A 19,187-nucleotide genomic window follows, 5' to 3' on the forward strand; every position below is an offset into this window, starting at 1 on the left:
GCCCAGTGCGGATTGGTAGACTTCACACACCTTCGAAATTCCTATAGAGAACTTCTCAGATGTGCAGGTTTCCTCACGATGTTTCCCTTCACCGTTAAAGCAAGCGATAATTCACAATGAATTCACACATAAAACTTAGAAAAGTCAGAGGTGTGTGCCATTGGGTTTCGAACCTGCGGACATTCGTCTTGGCAGTCCGTTCCACACCCAACTAGGCTATCGCCGCTTTTTAACTAGGCTATCGCCGCTTTTTTTTAATAAATTCAAATAATTTATTTGCTAAATACAGTACATGTACATTTATAAGTGTTATATAAAAATTAAAAGTCTCGCCATATTCTGCCCTGAGTGTGCAATTTTTTTTAATAATTGCACGTTAACCAATAAATGTTTTCCATCCTTGACATATTACGATACAAACTACCAACAATAAGCATTCAATTAGCAAATATGGTTCCGAAACTCGTGTAGATCGCTCTTGTGTTAAACAGCTTGAAAGGGAAGCCACAGCCGCTGCCCGCGCCGATCGGCACGCCCGCCGCCCGCAACACTTTCAGAAGAGAGCGATCAGCTAACTCGGAACTAACAACCAGACTATTGCCATAAACTGTCGAAGCGACAGCATACGCGACATTCTCCCGGGTTTCATTCATGTGCTGAACATACAGCATACCCACGGGAGATTCAACACCAATCCACATATGATTTTTGCTCACTTCAAAAAAACCAGGTTTTTGCGTTTTGAGCACTGTTTGCAACCTTATGGCGAGTTGCTCGTTTGGTCTTTCGGAGCTTGCGAGGTACTTGCGCACCACCTCGAGAATCACTTCGCGACGCCTTTCTAAATCAAGTTTGCGCCACGCGGTCGCAATCGTCGTCAGGACCTCTTCTTTAAAACATATTATTATATCTTGGCCGCCCAACAGCGGGAGAGCATTGGAAATTTGCGCTGGCCCATTGAACACTGCGTAATTGTTGATCCAAACGCATGGAGTAGAGAGAGAGAAGGCTATCTCGTGCGCTTGCGCAGCGTCGCAGGACCACAGCGACACGAATGGGTTCGCCTTGTATTTAGACATGATCGAAAGTAGTTCTTTGGTGGTTCTGTAAGCGCTGACTAACACAGGGTGTAATTTGGGATGTTTGACGTCACGGCCCATGTAGTCCAATAAGAAAATCTTTCCACCGGCAACTTGCACGTCGGCGCTCGCCTGCTGCAGCTTTGGACAGAGTCGTTGCTCGTCCGAGCCGTTCACGTTGCACTTCCATTCAAGCGCTCTCTGGAACTCTTCGTACACGCTCTCCTGAATCAGGAGGGCCTTCAAACTCCACGGATACTGATAATAAAGAAAATAAACTTTCTCAATGAACACTGCATTTAAATCAATTCCTATATATATATACATACCGGGCACAAATAGCAGACGCCGAGCTGACACTAACAAAAACACAATATCACTTGCCCGACACGGGATTCGAACCCGAAACATTAGAATGGTAGTTGTACCGCGCACGCAATACAACTACTATTTTGGTAATAAAACTTCTTCAGAATTTTTTTATTTTAATTGTTAATTTGAAACTAAAATGCGTCACGATATATTTTGACAAAGGAACAGCGTTCAAACAGCCTTCATGCTTAATGTTGCATCCTTTTATTAATACGTGTTTGCGCATGCGTATTACAAAGCTCTAATATAAAGCAAGCGTGTTGTATTATCCGTGTAATTTGATTAATGCGAGTATTTTAATCTCACTAATAAATTGGCTTTTGTTGCTCTAGTACCGACCCCCAAATCAGTTTTTCTTTAATTACTATAATGTATAAACATCGGCCTGTTACAATTTTATTATACAGGTGTCCCAAAAAATAGTGTCAAGCGGAGCTCCAAAGATAGAGCACCCCTTGGGGTATCCGATTCACTACCATGTATGTTCCGCGATTTTCCATAGTCTCTTCATTCCTAAGGTTAATTAGTTTGTTAACTAAACAAAAATGACTGCAAGAAAGCTATGAGTTATACATTTGGCATATTTTTATGTGTAATTTAAGTTCAATTAAGAGACCGAATTACTTATCGAGTTTTTGATTCGGATACCCTAAGGGGTGCTCTATCTCCGAATCTCGGCTTGACACTATTTTTGGGACACCCTGTACATAAAGAATCTATCGTATATTTTCCGGAAGCTAGTATTTTTAATACTCACGTGTGTAGTTGAGGACACGAACGCGTGCACCGCCGAATCCAGATCCGCCGTCTCACTCACGATGCCTATACATCCTCCTTCCACACCTGTATCCAAATTAAATACTTATTAACAAACGTATGTCGCATTCGGTGACATAGTTTCTCTCGGTGGCGTAGTTGTTACATGCGCGGTACTACTTCAGCTCTGAGGTTTTAGGTTCAAATTTCTGGTCGGGTAAAGTGACTTCAATATACAGAGTCATTTTGTCGTCGCGTTACTAAATGAAACCGAGCCAAACCGAGAGAAAAAGCGAGCGATAATTAACACACACAACTCACGTAACTTGGAAACGTCCAAAATATGTGCGTTGGGTTATGAACCCACAAACTTTCGTCCCGAAACTCTGTTCTATTATATAATATCAGCCCTGTATTATATACTGTCCCACTGTTGGGTATGGGCTCCACTACTACTGAGAGGGATTAGGTTTTAGTCCACCACGCTGGCCTAGTGCAGACTGGTAGACTTCAGAAATCTTCGAAATTCCTATATAGAACTTCTCAGGTATGCAGGTTTCCTCACAATGTTTTCCTTCACCGTCAAAGCAAGCAATAATTCACAAAGAATACACACATATATTTTTTTTAGAAAAGTCACAGGTGTGTGGCCTTGGCTTTTGAACCTGTGGACATTCCTCTCGGCAGTCCGTTCCAAAACCAACTAGGTTATCGCCGCTACTCCCTTCTATTTACATCTGTTATATGCTCAGATTAGTGCAAGCTTGACTTGTCCGTACAAACTTTTATGAAAGGAATAAGTATACAAGGACATTTTGACATTGCGCTAAGAAATGAAACCACATACTCATCTTCACCTTTGCTGACATTGTGCTAAAATCTTCCATTAATAACAAATATTTTCACCAAAAATCCTGGATTTGGTTTTTTGATTCTTTGATCATTTTATAGTTTAATGCGAATATGGCGTGTGCGTGGTAGTATTTCTGACTGAAAGTATGATGTTGCCGCTGCGACGAATTATCTTAGAATAGTGGTAGTGGCATTAGGGCGCGTTAATTTAAAGTTACTTTTTATTATTTATGTTGTTCGAAACTTAGATTTTCTTATTTTATATCTACGGCTCAAGTAACTTATTGTAAAGTGTTATTTCCAAGTAGATAAGTATGTGGTTACATTTAGAAACGCAGTATCTAAATAACCCTGTATATAAAACTGGACTATTGCAACCCTAATACACTGACAAAAGGAGCCCTCATAAAGTAATTTTGCTGTCTGTCTGGCCAATACTTAAATAACAAAGCAACAACGAATTTACTATTACAAACTTATTATTTGCGTTTGGCGCAATAACCGTATCTAGGGATCGAACGGCAAAGTTAAGTTTGTCAAGTTAGATCTTATGTACTTAGATCACCTTACCAACAAGTTATTTCGGACTCGGTGCCTGAATCCAACTAGCACTAATCTATTTTATGTATAAAACATTATAAAATTAAATAAAAATATAAATAATACAGACCTGATATAGACGGTGTCTTCTCACTAAACGTCAATGTTACATATGGATGAAGCCTGCAAATAATACCTATTTATAAAACCATTGTTAAATTTAAATATTAAGTACGTTTAACTGAGAATAATAAGTGCATTTGCCATTTATTCATTTACTGACGGCAGGTAGGCACTAGACACCATGGCAATGTCTGTCTAGGATCAGAGGCGGCACTGCTATAGACTACTTTGTATCCCGGGAAAATATATATCACAGAAGTCTTTCACGCGGGCGGAGCCGCAGGCAAAAGCTAGTATAGAACATGTTACATAGAGCGGCCGCAGTCGGCATTGGACTCAGTCCCGCCCCGTCAGTTGTTTGACCAAAGCATGTCTGTTATATTTTTATTTTTTTTAACATACGAACCCCGCAGTCTACACCGCGGGAAAAGAGCGAATGGGACACTAGAATCCCACGGCTTAGCGAGAGCCGGGCCCTGGAGGAAAGATGTAGGGATAGTGTGGAAGAGACGAGGAAGGAAAGTAAACCCTTTTAGGATATGTGGAGGGGAGAAGGAAGGGAAATGTTCGCGAGTACCTCATAGGCCTCAATGTGTACTTACAACCATGAGGAATACACACTTAACTGACTAGGGCCGCGACGAATGTCCCCCGTGCATGGGCGTGCATTCAGTGTGGTAACCGAGCGCACAAGAATAGGGAACCGGACTCATTTTTGTTCTTTACTATTATCAAATATTTACACTGAATAAATTATAACACAAAAGGAATTATCAAAATCCGGTAAAAAATCAACAAGTTATGTCTTTGAATGTCAGTGGAAGGGGTAATTAACAAGAAACAGAAAAGAGACGAAATACCCACATGTGACGTCATCGGAAATTACGACGCGAGCAAAAGAAAGAGATGAAGCGATATCCCCACAACGCGCCCACTTCTGCACGTTACAATATTTGAAATACGAATTACTAGCCCATTTTTTAACCAATTTTTATGCAGTTTTCGCAGGAGTGCTTCTTTTTCGTATTATTAGCCATTACATATAGAATAATGAACAAAATCAAACATAGGCCGGTTCCCTATTGCAGAGGGTTCTGTTATATTTGGTTTTGTAGCCGTAGAAACAGTAGTACGTACCCAACTTGTGCGCATAGATCAAGGAACAGGGTGCAGACAGCGGCCATCCGCGGCGGCGCCACGAGGATCACTCGGCAGCCAGACCATAGAGACGAGACCGCTTCAGACAAGAGATACAGCCATGGTCTGTCCCATGTTATCGTTTTCAAAGTACTTATATTTGTGGCCATAGAGACTAAATACTTATCCATTAGTGAACTTATATGCAAACATTTATTAATAAACAATGGTAAGTCACAATTTCTAATATCCTCAATCGGATAATTTGTGCTTGCATGCTGCAACTGGCAGAACAGTTCGCCATTTTCCTCAATTTTTTTCGCCAATTGCCAGAGTGCGTCTCCAGGTGTCGTCCAATTTCGAGGTTCAACCGTGGCGGGATTTCTAACGAAATCACCATTTTTAAATGTACAATAAACCTTGTTTTTGCATTGATCCAAAATACAAGTAGTGGATTCATTAGCTTCAACAGGTTGTCCATTGTGAATGTAAGTAAATGTATTGTTCTTCTTTTTGAAATATTCCTGAAACAAAAAAGCAAATGTTGCAGTTGCTATTATATTTTTATGATAGTCAAATAAGTAAAAAGTGTATCATGGCTAAGAACTCTCTATAGAGAATACTTATAATTTTAGATAAATTTATATGATCGCTGGCTACGTAGTAGAAGAGAGTAAAAATGTTGGCAGAAAATAATAATATAAAAAACCATGATAAAATCCAAAAAATAGTTTTATTTAAATTTTGTAATTATACAAATGGAATGTTAATTGCCAAAGAGGACATGCAACAAATAACTGCAAGAAGAAATCATCAATTAATTTATCTATAATATATATAACAGAAATAGAACCTATAACCAATAGTTTAAAAATAATTCAGAAGCGCCACAAACAGTGTTTATTTTACTTCAACAGTGTATTATATATTATCAGTATTTTTTTATTTCTGGCTTTGACATCGGGCCTTAAAGTCTCATGACCTGCAGGTTAAACCTCATTAGATATGTATAGAAATAAAAAATTTGCTTTTCAAAATTGGACAACATGCATATAAATATATGGCAAACCCATTAATTAATTTTTTGGCAGTTATGTGTGATACAATGACTAGTGAGGGATGCAACAGTTCAATGGCTCCTAAGTAAACTTTTGTATCTGGAAAATTGCGACATTCACATTTTAGCGTTTCATTATCAAGGTACTGTTTACTACCAAACCCATTTAATTCGAAAGGTAATAAACTAAAAAACTTCATTAACAATCATTTACTAACTTATTTCTAATGGGTTTTGGTAGTAAGCAGTATCTTCATAATAAAACATAATATGTAATATAATATCAGCCCTGTTTTCTATACTGTCCCACTGCTGAGCACGGGCCTCCTCTACTACTGAAAGGGAATAGGACTTAGTCCACCACACTGGCCTAGTGCGGGTTGGTAGATTCCATACACCCTAGAAGAATCCTATAGAGAATTTCTCAGGTATGCAGGTGTGCAGGCAGCAAGCGATAATTCACAAAGAAAACACACATAATTATTTTAGAAAAGTCAGAGGTGTGTGCCCATAGGTTTAGGTCCTGCGGACATTTGTTTCAGCAGTCCGTTCCACAACCAACTAGGCTATTGCCACTTAAAAAAGTGAATATCGCTATTTTATTATTTCTCATTATCATTGACCACATGACATCCACTACTGAATATATTCTTCCCTTAACGATTTCAGAAGAACCGGTCAAAAACGGCCAGCATCTAGAGATTTCCTGTGACCTTTATCAAGTCAAAATTTGTCATCTTCGGCCAGCAGAATTTCATTCTACATTACTCATTTTGTACTACTGCATGACAAGACAAGCAAACTGCCTGTCTAATGGCAACCGCTGCAAGTCGCCACAACAACTTACCATCAACTTTAATTATTTATAGACTACAGACAAGATGAGTCAATAGTCCAAATTTGTAATTGTTTGTGCCCGGATAAAAAAATCGAGTTAGGACTTTGAACACATGTTTGATTCGTAGTTACTCAAGTGTTGTATAATTTAAATAAATGTTTTGTTAAATAGAATATTACTTACCTGGGCTAAAGTTATATCAACTTCCATTTTGTCAAACTTCAAGCTTGCGGAGTCAGACATTTTTAATTAATAATGTCGTAGCAATAACTGTTATCTTTATTACATATCACAAAAAGTTCAAATGTCATATATAAATTCAATATTTTATTTTGAATGTATTTTGTTGATAAAAGTTGACAATTTAGTATCAACATGACATTCAGTGTTGCCAGGGCCCTTGATTTTTTTTTTTTATAATTCGTCCTTAGAGGACAGGCTATAGTCTTACGACCATACTGCCTAGTCTTACGTATTTAAGTGTTCAACCAGGGCCCTTGAGTCGTAAGTTACGTTTGGTTTCCTGAAATGTTACATTTTTGCTGCAAAAGTTACATTATTGTTTTTTTTTAATTTACGCGTTTTTGGGCAAGCATTTTTGTAGCTGCGAAACCGCGGGGACTCGCGAAGTACGAAATGTGCACGCGCACACTCAAGCAAAATCAAGTTTTAATATATGCAAGATACGTTTCATTTTGTCATAGCGAGCGATCTCTGAGTGTGATATGGAGTGAAATACTTTTTAGACCCGCCAGTTTTAGGTGTGCTCAATTTGGATGCGTTGAATAGAAATGCGTTCGTAAACTGTTTACAATAAAAATGTTGTATTACAAATCTCGTTGTACTCAAAAGTTACGAAAATTACCTTAAATATAAAAATTACTTACATGTTACGCGAGGGGGTCAAAAGTAACGAAAAATGTAAGAAATGTAACCTTCTGGCAACACTGATGACATTAGACCAGTGTTGCCAGGGCACTTGATTTTTTTTCTTCGTCCTTAGAGGACAGGCTATAGTCTTACGACCATACTGCCTAGTCTTACGTATTCCTGGCAATGACTAAATATAAAGAGGACAGGCCTTTAGTTAAGTTAAATGACGTTAGTTAGAAGAGTTAAAATGATATGTGGATCTGGTTTGTTAAGCTTTGGACTCTTTTAGGCGTGATTTCTATACATTAAAATCATTATGTTTGTTTACACACGAGCTTAGGGATGGGTGGATTTGTTTAGAAATTATTGATATCGATATTTTAATGTAGTTCAAATATTAATTGAATAATAATATAAATTGAATAATGGAATTTGTATATTCGTATATTTAAATACTTAAACTTAGCTAGCAATTTAAATGAATAACTATTATATTTAATTATTATTAACTTTTTGACCAACGACTAGCAGAAAATAAATTTGCGACAAGGTCTATTAAAAAAAATATGTGAAAGATTTTTCCTTAAATAAGTCAATCATTTTGATACTTTTCGCAACAATGAACTTATCAATACCAAAGTAATATACTCTAAATCGATCTAGTAACGCCTTTACCATGCGATTCCAAATGAACCGTTACTATGTAAAATACCTACCTACAGAACATTAACAGTAAGTAATGATTACCTAACTTAATTTGTTTCAGGCGAATGCGCTCCGACCCTCGCTCCTTGGAAACCACCGAGTGAAGTCACCACAATAGAAACCTCACAACACCATCCTGACATACAAAGCCATTCCATATACGACATCAACGACATAGTGCATTTCGAAGACAACGACATTGTCATGAGAGACGCGAAGAATTACCAAGACCACAACAAACTAGAAAATTCAATTGATCCACTTGGCAGTTATGGTGCATCGAAAATAGACAGTGGATTAAATGTGGGCGATGACGACGAAAAGGCTGGGAAACGGGAAGACAAAGATGCTTGCGAATGTCAGCATGGCGGTGGGTGTGTGAATAAAGTGTGCTTATGCCCGCTGGGATACGCTGGGGACAAATGCGAAATAACGCTTGATTTGAAGGTTGGTACTTCTAACTGTAATAGATCAAAACTTAGTTGTTGCCGTAAAATAAAATTTCACTGCAGGTACCTCATCGCTGTTTTAAATCACGCGGGTAACATGTCGCGAAACGACACGGTCCTGGCTTTATCTTTAAGAATCAAGTCCAAGTTTTAAGTTGGGGAGTATCTATAGATAGCCCTGTTGTAGACATAGGTACCTACTTAATTATTTACATTCTACACTGTGAGTTATTATTAGCTGCAGCCGGCTGTATCGGACCAACCACTGTTACTGATGTAAAGTGATGGCTTCCTGCTGGGTTTTGTATGATGAAACATCTTAAAGCCCAAATAACCCTCCATCCTTCTTTAATTCCTATATCTTTCCTTTAGAGTATATCTGATGAATGCACCGCGGATGCACATAGTTTCGCAAGGTTCAAGCTGATTTCTGTTTGCGAAGGTTATCATACATGTTGAATTGGGTAACTAAACAAGTATTGGCAAGTAAAGAATTTAAATTCACGTCTAGTTAGTGATTAGTTCTCGCAGTTGAAAGAAAAATGTAAAAATAATTAATAATCATGGATATTTCTGCCTTTAAAATTTCGTCATATTAAATGTCTTTAAGAAGCGAACTGAGTAGGTATCTGTCTTAGAGCGGCGCGTCGCGCTTCCCTTATCCTTTTAACATGAATTAAACATCAAATTCATTAAATCGATAGTTACTAAGTATCATTAGGTGAAGCTGGGGTGGTTTTGTTACTGTAAAGCAGTCGTATCACCATATATCTTAATATATTTTATAACCGCCTGGAAAGTAATCAATGTACACAAGGTGTTAAAACCCGCCATAGTGGCCCACGTTAGTGTGTCGCGTTCCGTTACAGCCTGTATATATCCAGTTGCAACAGGCCGGCATAATTGTGTCGACTGCCGAGGGGTAACCGTCTCTCGTCAGTCGAAATTTTAATGGATCTTACTCCACTTACAGTGTGGTCACTTTGCCATACCGTATACAGGATCATTATGACATTACGTTACTACATGAAACCACATAGTCATCTTCACCTTTGTTGACATTGTGCCAAAAAACATCCATTAATAATTAATATTTTAACGAAAAATTCTCGTTTTAGTTTACTGTTTTTTTTTATCATTTTGTAGTTTAATGCGAATATGGCGTGTGCGTGGGTACATTTCTGACTGAAAGTATGATGTTACCGCTGCAACGAATTATCTTAGTGTAGTACTAGTGGCATTAGAGCGTGTAAAATTAAAGTTTTTATTAATTTTGTTCGAAACTTACACTTTTTTATTTTATACCTAAGGCTCGAGAAATTTAATGTACAGTGTTATTTCCAAGTAGATAAGTATGTAGTTTGATTTAGTAACGCGATGTCAAAATGACCCTGTATAAAAAAAGTTGAAAGGCTTTCTCGTCTCATCAATAATTGGTACAAAAAATAATGGAAAAGTTTCTTCTGTAATTTGAAATCTACATTGTTACAGGTGCCGCGGTTCAACGGTTCATCGTATCTCCGTTTGCCCGGGCTGGGCAACTCGGCGCTGTTCTGGCTCGATGTGCAGGTAGGAAGTTCCACACACGAATGTAACATGAGTTTAATTTCCTACTAGTTAGTGTTGTTCGGCAACAAATTTGAAAGCGTCTACGCGTCGCTTAAGGGGCCGTTCAAGTATTACGTAACGCAATTTGGAAAGGAGGGGGGGTCTTGTAAAACATTACGATGCATTACAGGGGCGGTGGGGGGGGGGGGTTCTCGTACAAAGCGTTATGTAACATTTCTTTTTTTATTTTAAAACAATAACAAAGGTATTTTAATGATTTGCCGGTATATTGGGTAAAATAATTGTGAATATTAAAAAAAATTAACTTTAGAGTTACTTTTGGAGGAGGGACGGGGGCGTACAGGAAAACGTTACGACGCGTTACATGGAGGGGGGGGGGGGGGGGTAAAATTGCGTTACGTAATACTTGAACGGCCCCTAAGTTGCAGTTGATCAATGTTAGCAATTATATTTATTATATGTTGTTAATATTTAGGAATATACACATGCCATTATATTGATAAATTACTCTAGTTACCTTGTATGTAGACATATTTACCATAAAATTATTAATTATACATATATTATAGGTACATATAAACGCGAGTTATATAAAACACCCTTTTTACGTGCAAATTGCAAAACAAACAATAGGTATTTCAACATTTCACAAAATTCGGTAATCGGAATAAATAAACTTTATACTTCAGAAAAAAAACAACTTTGACACCGCTTCTTAAAAGCTTTTGGAGCACTCTTGCGTTAGCGGCACATTTTGATAAAGTTATGATAATAAATTAACATGGAGTCCGCCAGTGAACACGGTGAATTTTAAAACGTTGTAAAGTGCAGTTATGAGTCACGTGAAATATATTAACTAGTTGAAATATTAACTTGGGAATTTTGCAAGAGAAAGTTTAGCGGCGAATTACTTTTATTATGAGTAATGGTTGTTCTTGCTTTTTTTCAGGCAACGGTGATATGCTAGGCTAATATAGTTGAACTATTTCAAAACTGCATACCACTTTGTTATTGAAAGGCGTATTTTGGGTGAATTTCTGAAAATCATTAAAGTTAAACTATTTTTCGGATTTTATTGCGGTTTTTATATTTTAATTTTCTCCTAACGTTTCAAAGACTGCAGCCTTCGACCTCATGGGGAGACTGAGGTGTTGATCAAAGTCAAAGTTACAATATCTAGCGATATTTTAAAACTTTTTAAGTTTTTAACCTGTTGGTGGTTCGATCTACGCAGAAAGAGCTCACAGTGTATTGAAGTCTGGCAGCCGGTCTTTTAAAAAAATAAAATACAAAATCCGTGATAAAATCCGAAAATTAATTTAACTTTAATGTCTAACATTCGGATAAACATAAGGAATCATTGTCCGAAAATCCTTTTGCTGCTAATTTCGTGTGACGTTTTGATAAAATTGATCAACTATTATAATGATGTTTCAGATGACGCTAAAACCTACGAACGGGGATGGTCTATTGCTGTACAGTTCGGAGCACGCCAACGGTGAAGGCGACTTTTCTCGGTGCACCTTCGCGACTATTTCCTGGAGTTCGCCTTCGACCTTGGATCTGGAGTGGCCATCGTTAGGTATTCTTGACCTTCAGCCAAAGCATACAGTCCTGGAATCAGAATTTCACCGGTTAACAGAAAGCAATACAATTGCTCAGAAAATTATAGGTTACATTCTCTTTAACTATATTTTGGCTTCCTAGATGACATTAAAATCCATTTGAAGCGGATCTTCGCATATTTGAATAGTCAAGTTTTAAAGTAAAAATACAAACTTTATATACGTATTCTATACTTGTTTGTCTTGAAAGTAAAAATAATAGGATATTTTGATTGGAAGTTAGAAGTTTTTTTTTTGATCGTATAAAAACTAAAATATATTTTCCGGTCAGGTCGTCGCATCAATTGCGCCCGAATACGTGGTACAGCGTGTCGGTAAGCAGGTGGGATCGGCGCGCGACGTTGCGCGTGCGCACGCAGCAGGCTGGAGGTGGCGGTGACGCTGGCGGCGCGTGGTGGTGGTCGCGCACGTGGTCCCGCGGCGCGGCGCGGTCGCTGTCGCTGCGCCAGCCCGTGCTGCTGGGCGGCGCGCCGCGCCCGCTGCCGCCGCGCCTCGCGCTACACTCCTCCTTCAGCGGCTGCATCGGACAGGTATACGGCCCACATAAACGCTAAGGAAATATAGATTCTACAACCTAGTAAAATCTCTATAAATGTCAGAATTATCGCCGTAAAAAAAATGGTAGCTATCTGTATTATGTCTATTGTCATTTCGAAAAGACTGTAATGGTAAGTCTGATTTATGTTGACTTTTTGTGTATTTTCCTCTTCTCCCACTAAACTGTTGAAAACTAATTTAAACCCTAGTCCATATAACAGAAGCTGCAGTCACAGCTAGTAATAACATAATATGACTGTCAGTTGGTGATAAATGACGAGGAGCTGTCGGTGGTGTCGTCGGCGCTGGGCGGCCTCAACGTGGACAACTGCGCCGAGCCCGCCAACCACTCCTGCGAGTATGTACCGCTCTTAACTACCATCACTTAGCCGATTCTTGATCGCGATCCCAAGCATAATCCAATCAAAACAAGTAATTTGTAAGCATGTTAAAACTTTATTCTGATTAGTCCATTTGGGATTGGAATACTTTTTTGAAGTCAGCGGTTACATATAACATGCTCTATGCCTGCTCACTGGGATGTTTGTTACAATGACTTTTCATTATGTCATACCATGGTGATTCACTGAGCGAGCGAGTCGGTTCCTGTCAGCGAAGACCATTCGCTCTCGTTTGCTCGCACACAGGCACACCAGGGTAATGAGCGCAGTGCAATGCCTCGAAGATTATGTGGTGGTGCGACTGTTCATGGGCAGTCATGACGTTTGTGATCAGACGTAACTTCTCGTCATCAAGTTCTATGAATGACCATGTTTTGCTTATCTATTTCCCTTTGATAGCTACCCAATTGTGTTCATTTTTCTGTATTTGGTGTATACACTAAAGTGTATCATTCATTCATTCAATTTGTAAATTTTTCAGCGGCAACTTGTGCAAAGAGAGCATCCAACCATTCCCGGAATATGCGCAAAATTTAACTGAAAACGACGTCCATCACTCGATAGTAGCGAAAAAGGGTATAAAAAGTAAATACCACAAGAAAATGAAGAAGCATGCGCACGCGCACACACGCACCGAGAGAAAGAAATTTAAGTACCAACATCACAACGAAGTGAATGCGAGAGGCACAGACAGTCCGCACGGACGGACGTACATGCAAATGAAGTACGCCAACACGAACGAGATCAATTGGGGCGATACCAACACTTACCCCAGCTTCAGCGGGACTGACAGCTTCATACACATTGACGACGATGAGACTGTCAAAAGGTAATTTTATGTAGATTGATATTGGGCTGCATGTTACAGTTACCTTAGCTTAGAATTAAAAAAGAGAGAATATTTTGGCAGGAATTTGGATTGTGTCGAATTGTATTGTTATTTAGTGTTTACTCTATTTTGGAATTGTGTTCTTTTTGTAAAGAGAGTTGAGATATTATGTTACTTTATAAAAAGGAGAGAATCTTTGATTATCTTAAAATATATCTTACGATCGAAAAGTCGGTCTCTTAACCAATCACAAACATCAAAATTAAACGACATAGAAGTACGAGTCGCGTTATTTGGAACATCCCATAGGAATTGATAGTTCTTGCGCTATATAATATACATAGTGTACGTACTAGTCTGAAGTTAGCTTTAGAGTCTGATGTGTAGCGACGGCGGCGATAATAAACATCTGTGTCAGGTTGGTGAGCTACTCGCTGGACATCAACATCCGTTTCCGCAGCGTGTCGCCGCACGGGCTGGTGGTGTGGAGCGGCCGCTCGGCGCGCGCGCCGCCCAACGACTTCCTCTCGCTCGCCGTCGAGCGCGGCGTGCTCGTGTTCAGGTACACCGCCGTACTCACACGTGTTGCGTTCCATTCAGCCGGAGTTTTACGTCAATGGCGAAGTTTTTTTCCTTTTTAATACACACACACACACACACAACATCACGCATTTTATCCCCGAAGGTATGCAGAAGCGCAACCATGGCACCCACTTTTCGCCAAGTGTGTTCCGTCCCATGATGTGATAGGGGGCGAGCCTATCGCCATATCGGGCACAAATTCCAGACTCCGGGCTGATACTGTGCAGAAAAACCCAAATATCACTTTACCCACTTTATTCGAACCCAGGACCTCAGAGCGCTGCCGTACCGCGCATGCAGTACAACTACGCCACCGAGGCAGTCTTTTTAATCGGGCACGGCAAAGGGATTGCATTGCACCTGATGGTAAACGAGATACCATCCAAATAACAACAGTCTATGTACATTACAGTACATTCGACATAATGCCGGCCTACTCAGATGCTTCTACACGCTACGACGGAAGAACCCAGGATTATATGAAGAAGGGAACACGTGTCCAGGCAAACTATTCCAAAGCCTGATGATGACAGGGCAATATAAAAAAAGTTGGCAAACCTACGAGCTTTGGGCCGTGATGGTTTTAATCATCAAGCTGTCGCTTCGTATGCCAGCACCCGTGGTTCTACTGAGGAAAGGAGTCTAATCATTACTGGTCATTCGACAATCTATCTACACCCTACTCCAAGTACCATCAGGTGTTGTGGGGTCCTGCGACCATATATCCCAAAACCTTATATATACAGTTTTTTCGAAGCCAATATGTTTAACATCTTCCAGAATGTATAAAACATTATTTCAACATACCAAAATGTTTCCAGATACGACCTGGGTAGCGGCGAGGTAGTGATCATCGCGAACCACACGCGAGTAGACGACGGGCTGTGGCACCGCGCCCGCGCCACCAGGTACTAACGACAAGCAGCACTTATACATAATTATATTTTATATAAATATAGTCGTACCTAAAGCCTGTAACGTAGCGTTTTTAACAAACTGAGTGTGTCAAATTTACCGGCCCTATGTTCCGGAGAGCAAAAAATGGGGCCCTAATTAAAAATACGACTCCCTCTCCGCCTTTACTACTGTATGAAACGACTAACATAAACACGACAGTTCCCATTTTTTTAACCGACTTCAAAAAAAGGAGGAGGTTATCAATCCGACGCGAATTTTTTTTTTTTTGTTTTTACGATTTTATTTTAAACATATAACCGCCCCCCTAAATGTGCCTCAAATGTCCTACCTCTCCAACCCTAGGGGTATAAGCAATTCTACAAAGAAATTTGAAAGTATGTGAAGTCTGCCAAATCATAAGCCAGCGTGTAGGACTAAGGCCTAAACTCTCAATAGTACAGAAGCCCCGTGCCCAGCAGTGGTAAAATTATGGATATTGTATTCACAAACGTTGAAATTGTTTGTCCATGTGTTCAGGAACCGTCAGGCGGGCGTGCTGGAGGTGGACGGACTCGGCTCCGTCGGCAAGGTCTCGCCTGGCAAGCACAAGCAGCTCAACACAGAGAACGGACTGTACATTGGTAAGGCGATTTTTATACGGCCGAATTAACCCCAACTGCCCCTGATGTCCCCTCTGAGGGGATTCTTGTGCACTCGGTCTCCACACTGAATGCACGCCCATGCACGGGGGGATATTTGTCGCGGCCCTAGTCACACAGTTAAGTGTGTATACCTCATGGTTACCAATTCACATTGAGGCCTATGAGCGCTCGCGAATGTTTCCTGACCTCCCTTCCTTCCATCCTAAAAGGGTTCCTTCTGCTTCCTCCATTTATATTTCAATTCCCCAGATATCCCCTTCCAACTTTCCTCCAGAGTTCTTCAGTCGCCAAGCCAGCGGATTACAGTATCCCATTCGCGGGTTTCTCCCGGTGCTGATGGCGGGTCCGATACCCAAGAAAAATCTGCACCTGATGGTAAATGGAGTAGTATCCAAACCAACATATTAACTGATGGTGTCCATGGCAAGTCATACGAATTATAGTGAGTCTTCTGTACTTACAATAATTTAATGTTCAGCGTTGTTCTTGTTAAAATATTAATTATAATCGTATAAGCGTTTTGTTGTACCTTCACCGAAAGATTAGGTATAATCAATTTATAAATAAATGACGAGAGATGATTAGTCCTTACCAGTCGACACAATTATGCCGGCCAGTTCAAAACCGGATATAGACAGGCTCACCCCGGAATGCAACACACGTCGGTCATTACCGTGTGTTTTACACCTCGCACGGTGGTCGTTATCTGCGCGGATACAAATATAAGAGTAAGGGACATAGGTAACATATCCCATTATTCCAGGCGGTCTGCCATCAATAGAGCTCACCACGATGGGTAAGTACAAGAGCGGGCTGGTGGGATGCGTGTCGCAGATATCGCTGAGCGGCGACTTCGACATCCCCCTGTCGCTGTCCAAGCTGCCCCACACCATCACCAACAACGTCGGCCGCTGCACGCCCTGAACAACAAATGAACCGCGCCCGTTCATTCAAACCCATCGCTACTGCGTTACATTCAAATGTATCGCAATCCGCTCGGTCACTAAAATGAACCGCCGAGCGGTAACAGTTCATGCGTATCGTCAAGCGCGGCTCGATACAAATGAACGTTAGATGTGTTTCCCTGTTTGTTTATTAATAAGTTTATACTTAATTTATTGTTTTCGTGTTTCAAGTTTTTGGTAATACATGTCGTGTGTTCCCAAAAATTTGTGATGAACATAATAGTTAAGTTGTGAGTGAGTCCGTACAAACATATCAGACGCGTCAGGTGACTGGCGACGGAGGGCGGCCGCCATCTCTACACACTCGCAATTTCGAGGTTTAGCGACGACCAGGCGGGAGATGTCAATGAACAATGTTTTCTAGTCAAATTAATATATAAACGGTACAATGTTTCAATGTATAGTGCAACGGTTACTCAACTTTTTCTATACTAATAGAATTTCTACTGACGAGGGGTGATTAACTGTCGACCCCAAAATTATGCTGGCCTTGGCACCGGATATACACAGGCTGATCCCAGAACGGGACACACTTACGGGGACGACTGAGGCGGGTTTTAACACCTTGTGTACGGTGTACCACCAGGAAACTATAAAGTAATACCAATTTCAAATGATATTAAGCATAAGCAAATACCACAAAAGTTATATAACTTTTGTGTTTGTTTACTCAACAATTTCCCGAATAATTCACTCGAAATCTGTCATACCTCCATTTTAAAAATCCACTTTATAACCAATGTCTTTTCCGCTTCTTTTACAAAAAAAATGTCCTGTTATATTTATAATGTAAACACCAGAGTTCATTGATATCCCGCGCCGGGTCCATTAAATATTCTAGTCAATTTAGCATAAGAGGAACTGAAGTAATACTCGATTGTATGTTTTTTCTGTTGATCTGTCTCCTGTACAATGGTGTAACGTTTCAAAGTGCTTTACTATCTAGTAGATACGAGAGGATACCTATTTGTAATGTTAAACTATAGACGTACGTGTGTTTTGCACATAATGACTATATCGGTTCTGTTTTACTTTAAATGTGTATACGCAGTGGCCATGTTGTGGACTTTCGCATTCGCTTTTGCGTCAGGTTAGAATACATTTGCGAAAATGTTAAATTGTTTATGTTTCGAATGTCTTACTTTTGAATTTTAAATATAGAACAAAAGAAATAATAATGTTAATTTATAAATTCTCAAATTGTTGACATTCCAATTTTAAATATTTAAAATGAATTCGTTTTCGCATACGCACTCGCACCCGTCCGCAACGTGGGCACAGCTCGGCGAACACGAATTGTTACGTGAACGTGTTTTATATGATAGCGGTGTAAGTACACGACACATAGCGTTTGTATACAGTGAGGTTTTACGATGCGCTACTCCAGCCACTGGCGCGAGTAGCGCTAGCGTTTGATACTACGAGCTTTTGTAACAGCGCCATCTGTGAAACGTGGTCGGAATTACATATAATATGTTGATAGAATAGTTGGAGGAAAAGGGCTTTTGTTTCTAATTTAATAATTACAGAAATTGTTAGTTATAATTCAAAAAAATATCTGATTCAGATATTAATTAACAAGTTAGTGCAATTATAGTTAATCATAACAAAATATTAACGATTATGCAAAGAATTTGGAAACCATTAAATATAAATATGTTAAAATTGACAAACATTGACCATATTTGTATTATTAATCCTAAACAAAGAAAGACATAGTAAACTACGAAGGTAGATATCGAATAGGTTTCATATTTAAAAGTTCTCGCCACGTTTCATAGATGGCGCTATTTTGATAAATTTAAAATTCCGAACGCCATTTTGCTTTGCTTATCCTTAACGAATAGCACCCTTTAGTATAATGTCATAGAGTATATAATATATCGAGTAGTTATTTGAAAATGCGCTTTCTATGTTATCAACACACGATTCGAGTGTTTATTGAACAGAAAATAGAATTGATAGACCTATATTGATCATATTACCTCTCCTGACATGTTCTATAAACTTGTATTTGTCAAAGGGCCATATTCCGTCTACGGGGGCTAATTCGTCTCTTTTAAATATCAGGCATTCTAAGCGAAAGACGGCTTTCATAGCCGTGTGGGGCAATAGGGGGTTTTTGACCCTTTTATCTATACGGCTATGAAAGCTATTCTTCGATTAGATTTCCCGTAATTCCAAAAAGACGGATTTGCCCGGTAGATGGAATATCTCCCCTGAGTTATTTATCTATGTATAAAGTTTACGATTGTGTACTATAACATATTGTCCGATTGCAATATACTGAAACTGGACCAGTTGTAAATAAGTTTATTTGACATGCTTCATAACTTACT

At 39.4% G+C, this 19,187-nt stretch overlaps 2 protein-coding genes across 2 annotated transcripts; one reads left to right on the forward strand and one right to left on the reverse strand.

Moving 5' to 3' along the window:
- Nucleotides 1-356: 356 nt before the first annotated feature.
- On the reverse strand, nucleotides 357-7,144 carry LOC119188343. The gene is made up of 5 exons (XM_037445749.1): nucleotides 6,938-7,144; nucleotides 4,860-5,383; nucleotides 3,730-3,782; nucleotides 2,209-2,294; nucleotides 357-1,337 (listed from the first exon to the last, which is right to left on the reverse strand). The coding sequence occupies exons 1-5, from the start codon at nucleotides 6,995-6,997 to the stop codon at nucleotides 438-440; spliced, it is 1,623 nt and encodes a 540-aa protein (XP_037301646.1). The 5' UTR covers nucleotides 6,998-7,144; the 3' UTR covers nucleotides 357-437.
- Nucleotides 7,145-7,874: 730 nt separating this feature from the next.
- On the forward strand, nucleotides 7,875-18,560 carry LOC115455900 (pikachurin). The gene is made up of 12 exons (XM_037445750.1): nucleotides 7,875-7,890; nucleotides 8,394-8,779; nucleotides 10,273-10,350; nucleotides 10,399-10,457; nucleotides 11,855-11,932; nucleotides 12,247-12,505; nucleotides 12,776-12,870; nucleotides 13,395-13,742; nucleotides 14,161-14,304; nucleotides 15,146-15,232; nucleotides 15,759-15,862; nucleotides 16,647-18,560. The coding sequence occupies exons 1-12, from the start codon at nucleotides 7,875-7,877 to the stop codon at nucleotides 16,805-16,807; spliced, it is 1,815 nt and encodes a 604-aa protein (XP_037301647.1). The 3' UTR covers nucleotides 16,808-18,560.
- Nucleotides 18,561-19,187: the final 627 nt, after the last annotated feature.

This window comes from Manduca sexta, unplaced genomic scaffold (genome assembly GCF_014839805.1).
Source record: "Manduca sexta isolate Smith_Timp_Sample1 unplaced genomic scaffold, JHU_Msex_v1.0 HiC_scaffold_2068, whole genome shotgun sequence".
Taxonomy (NCBI): domain Eukaryota; kingdom Metazoa; phylum Arthropoda; class Insecta; order Lepidoptera; family Sphingidae; genus Manduca; species Manduca sexta.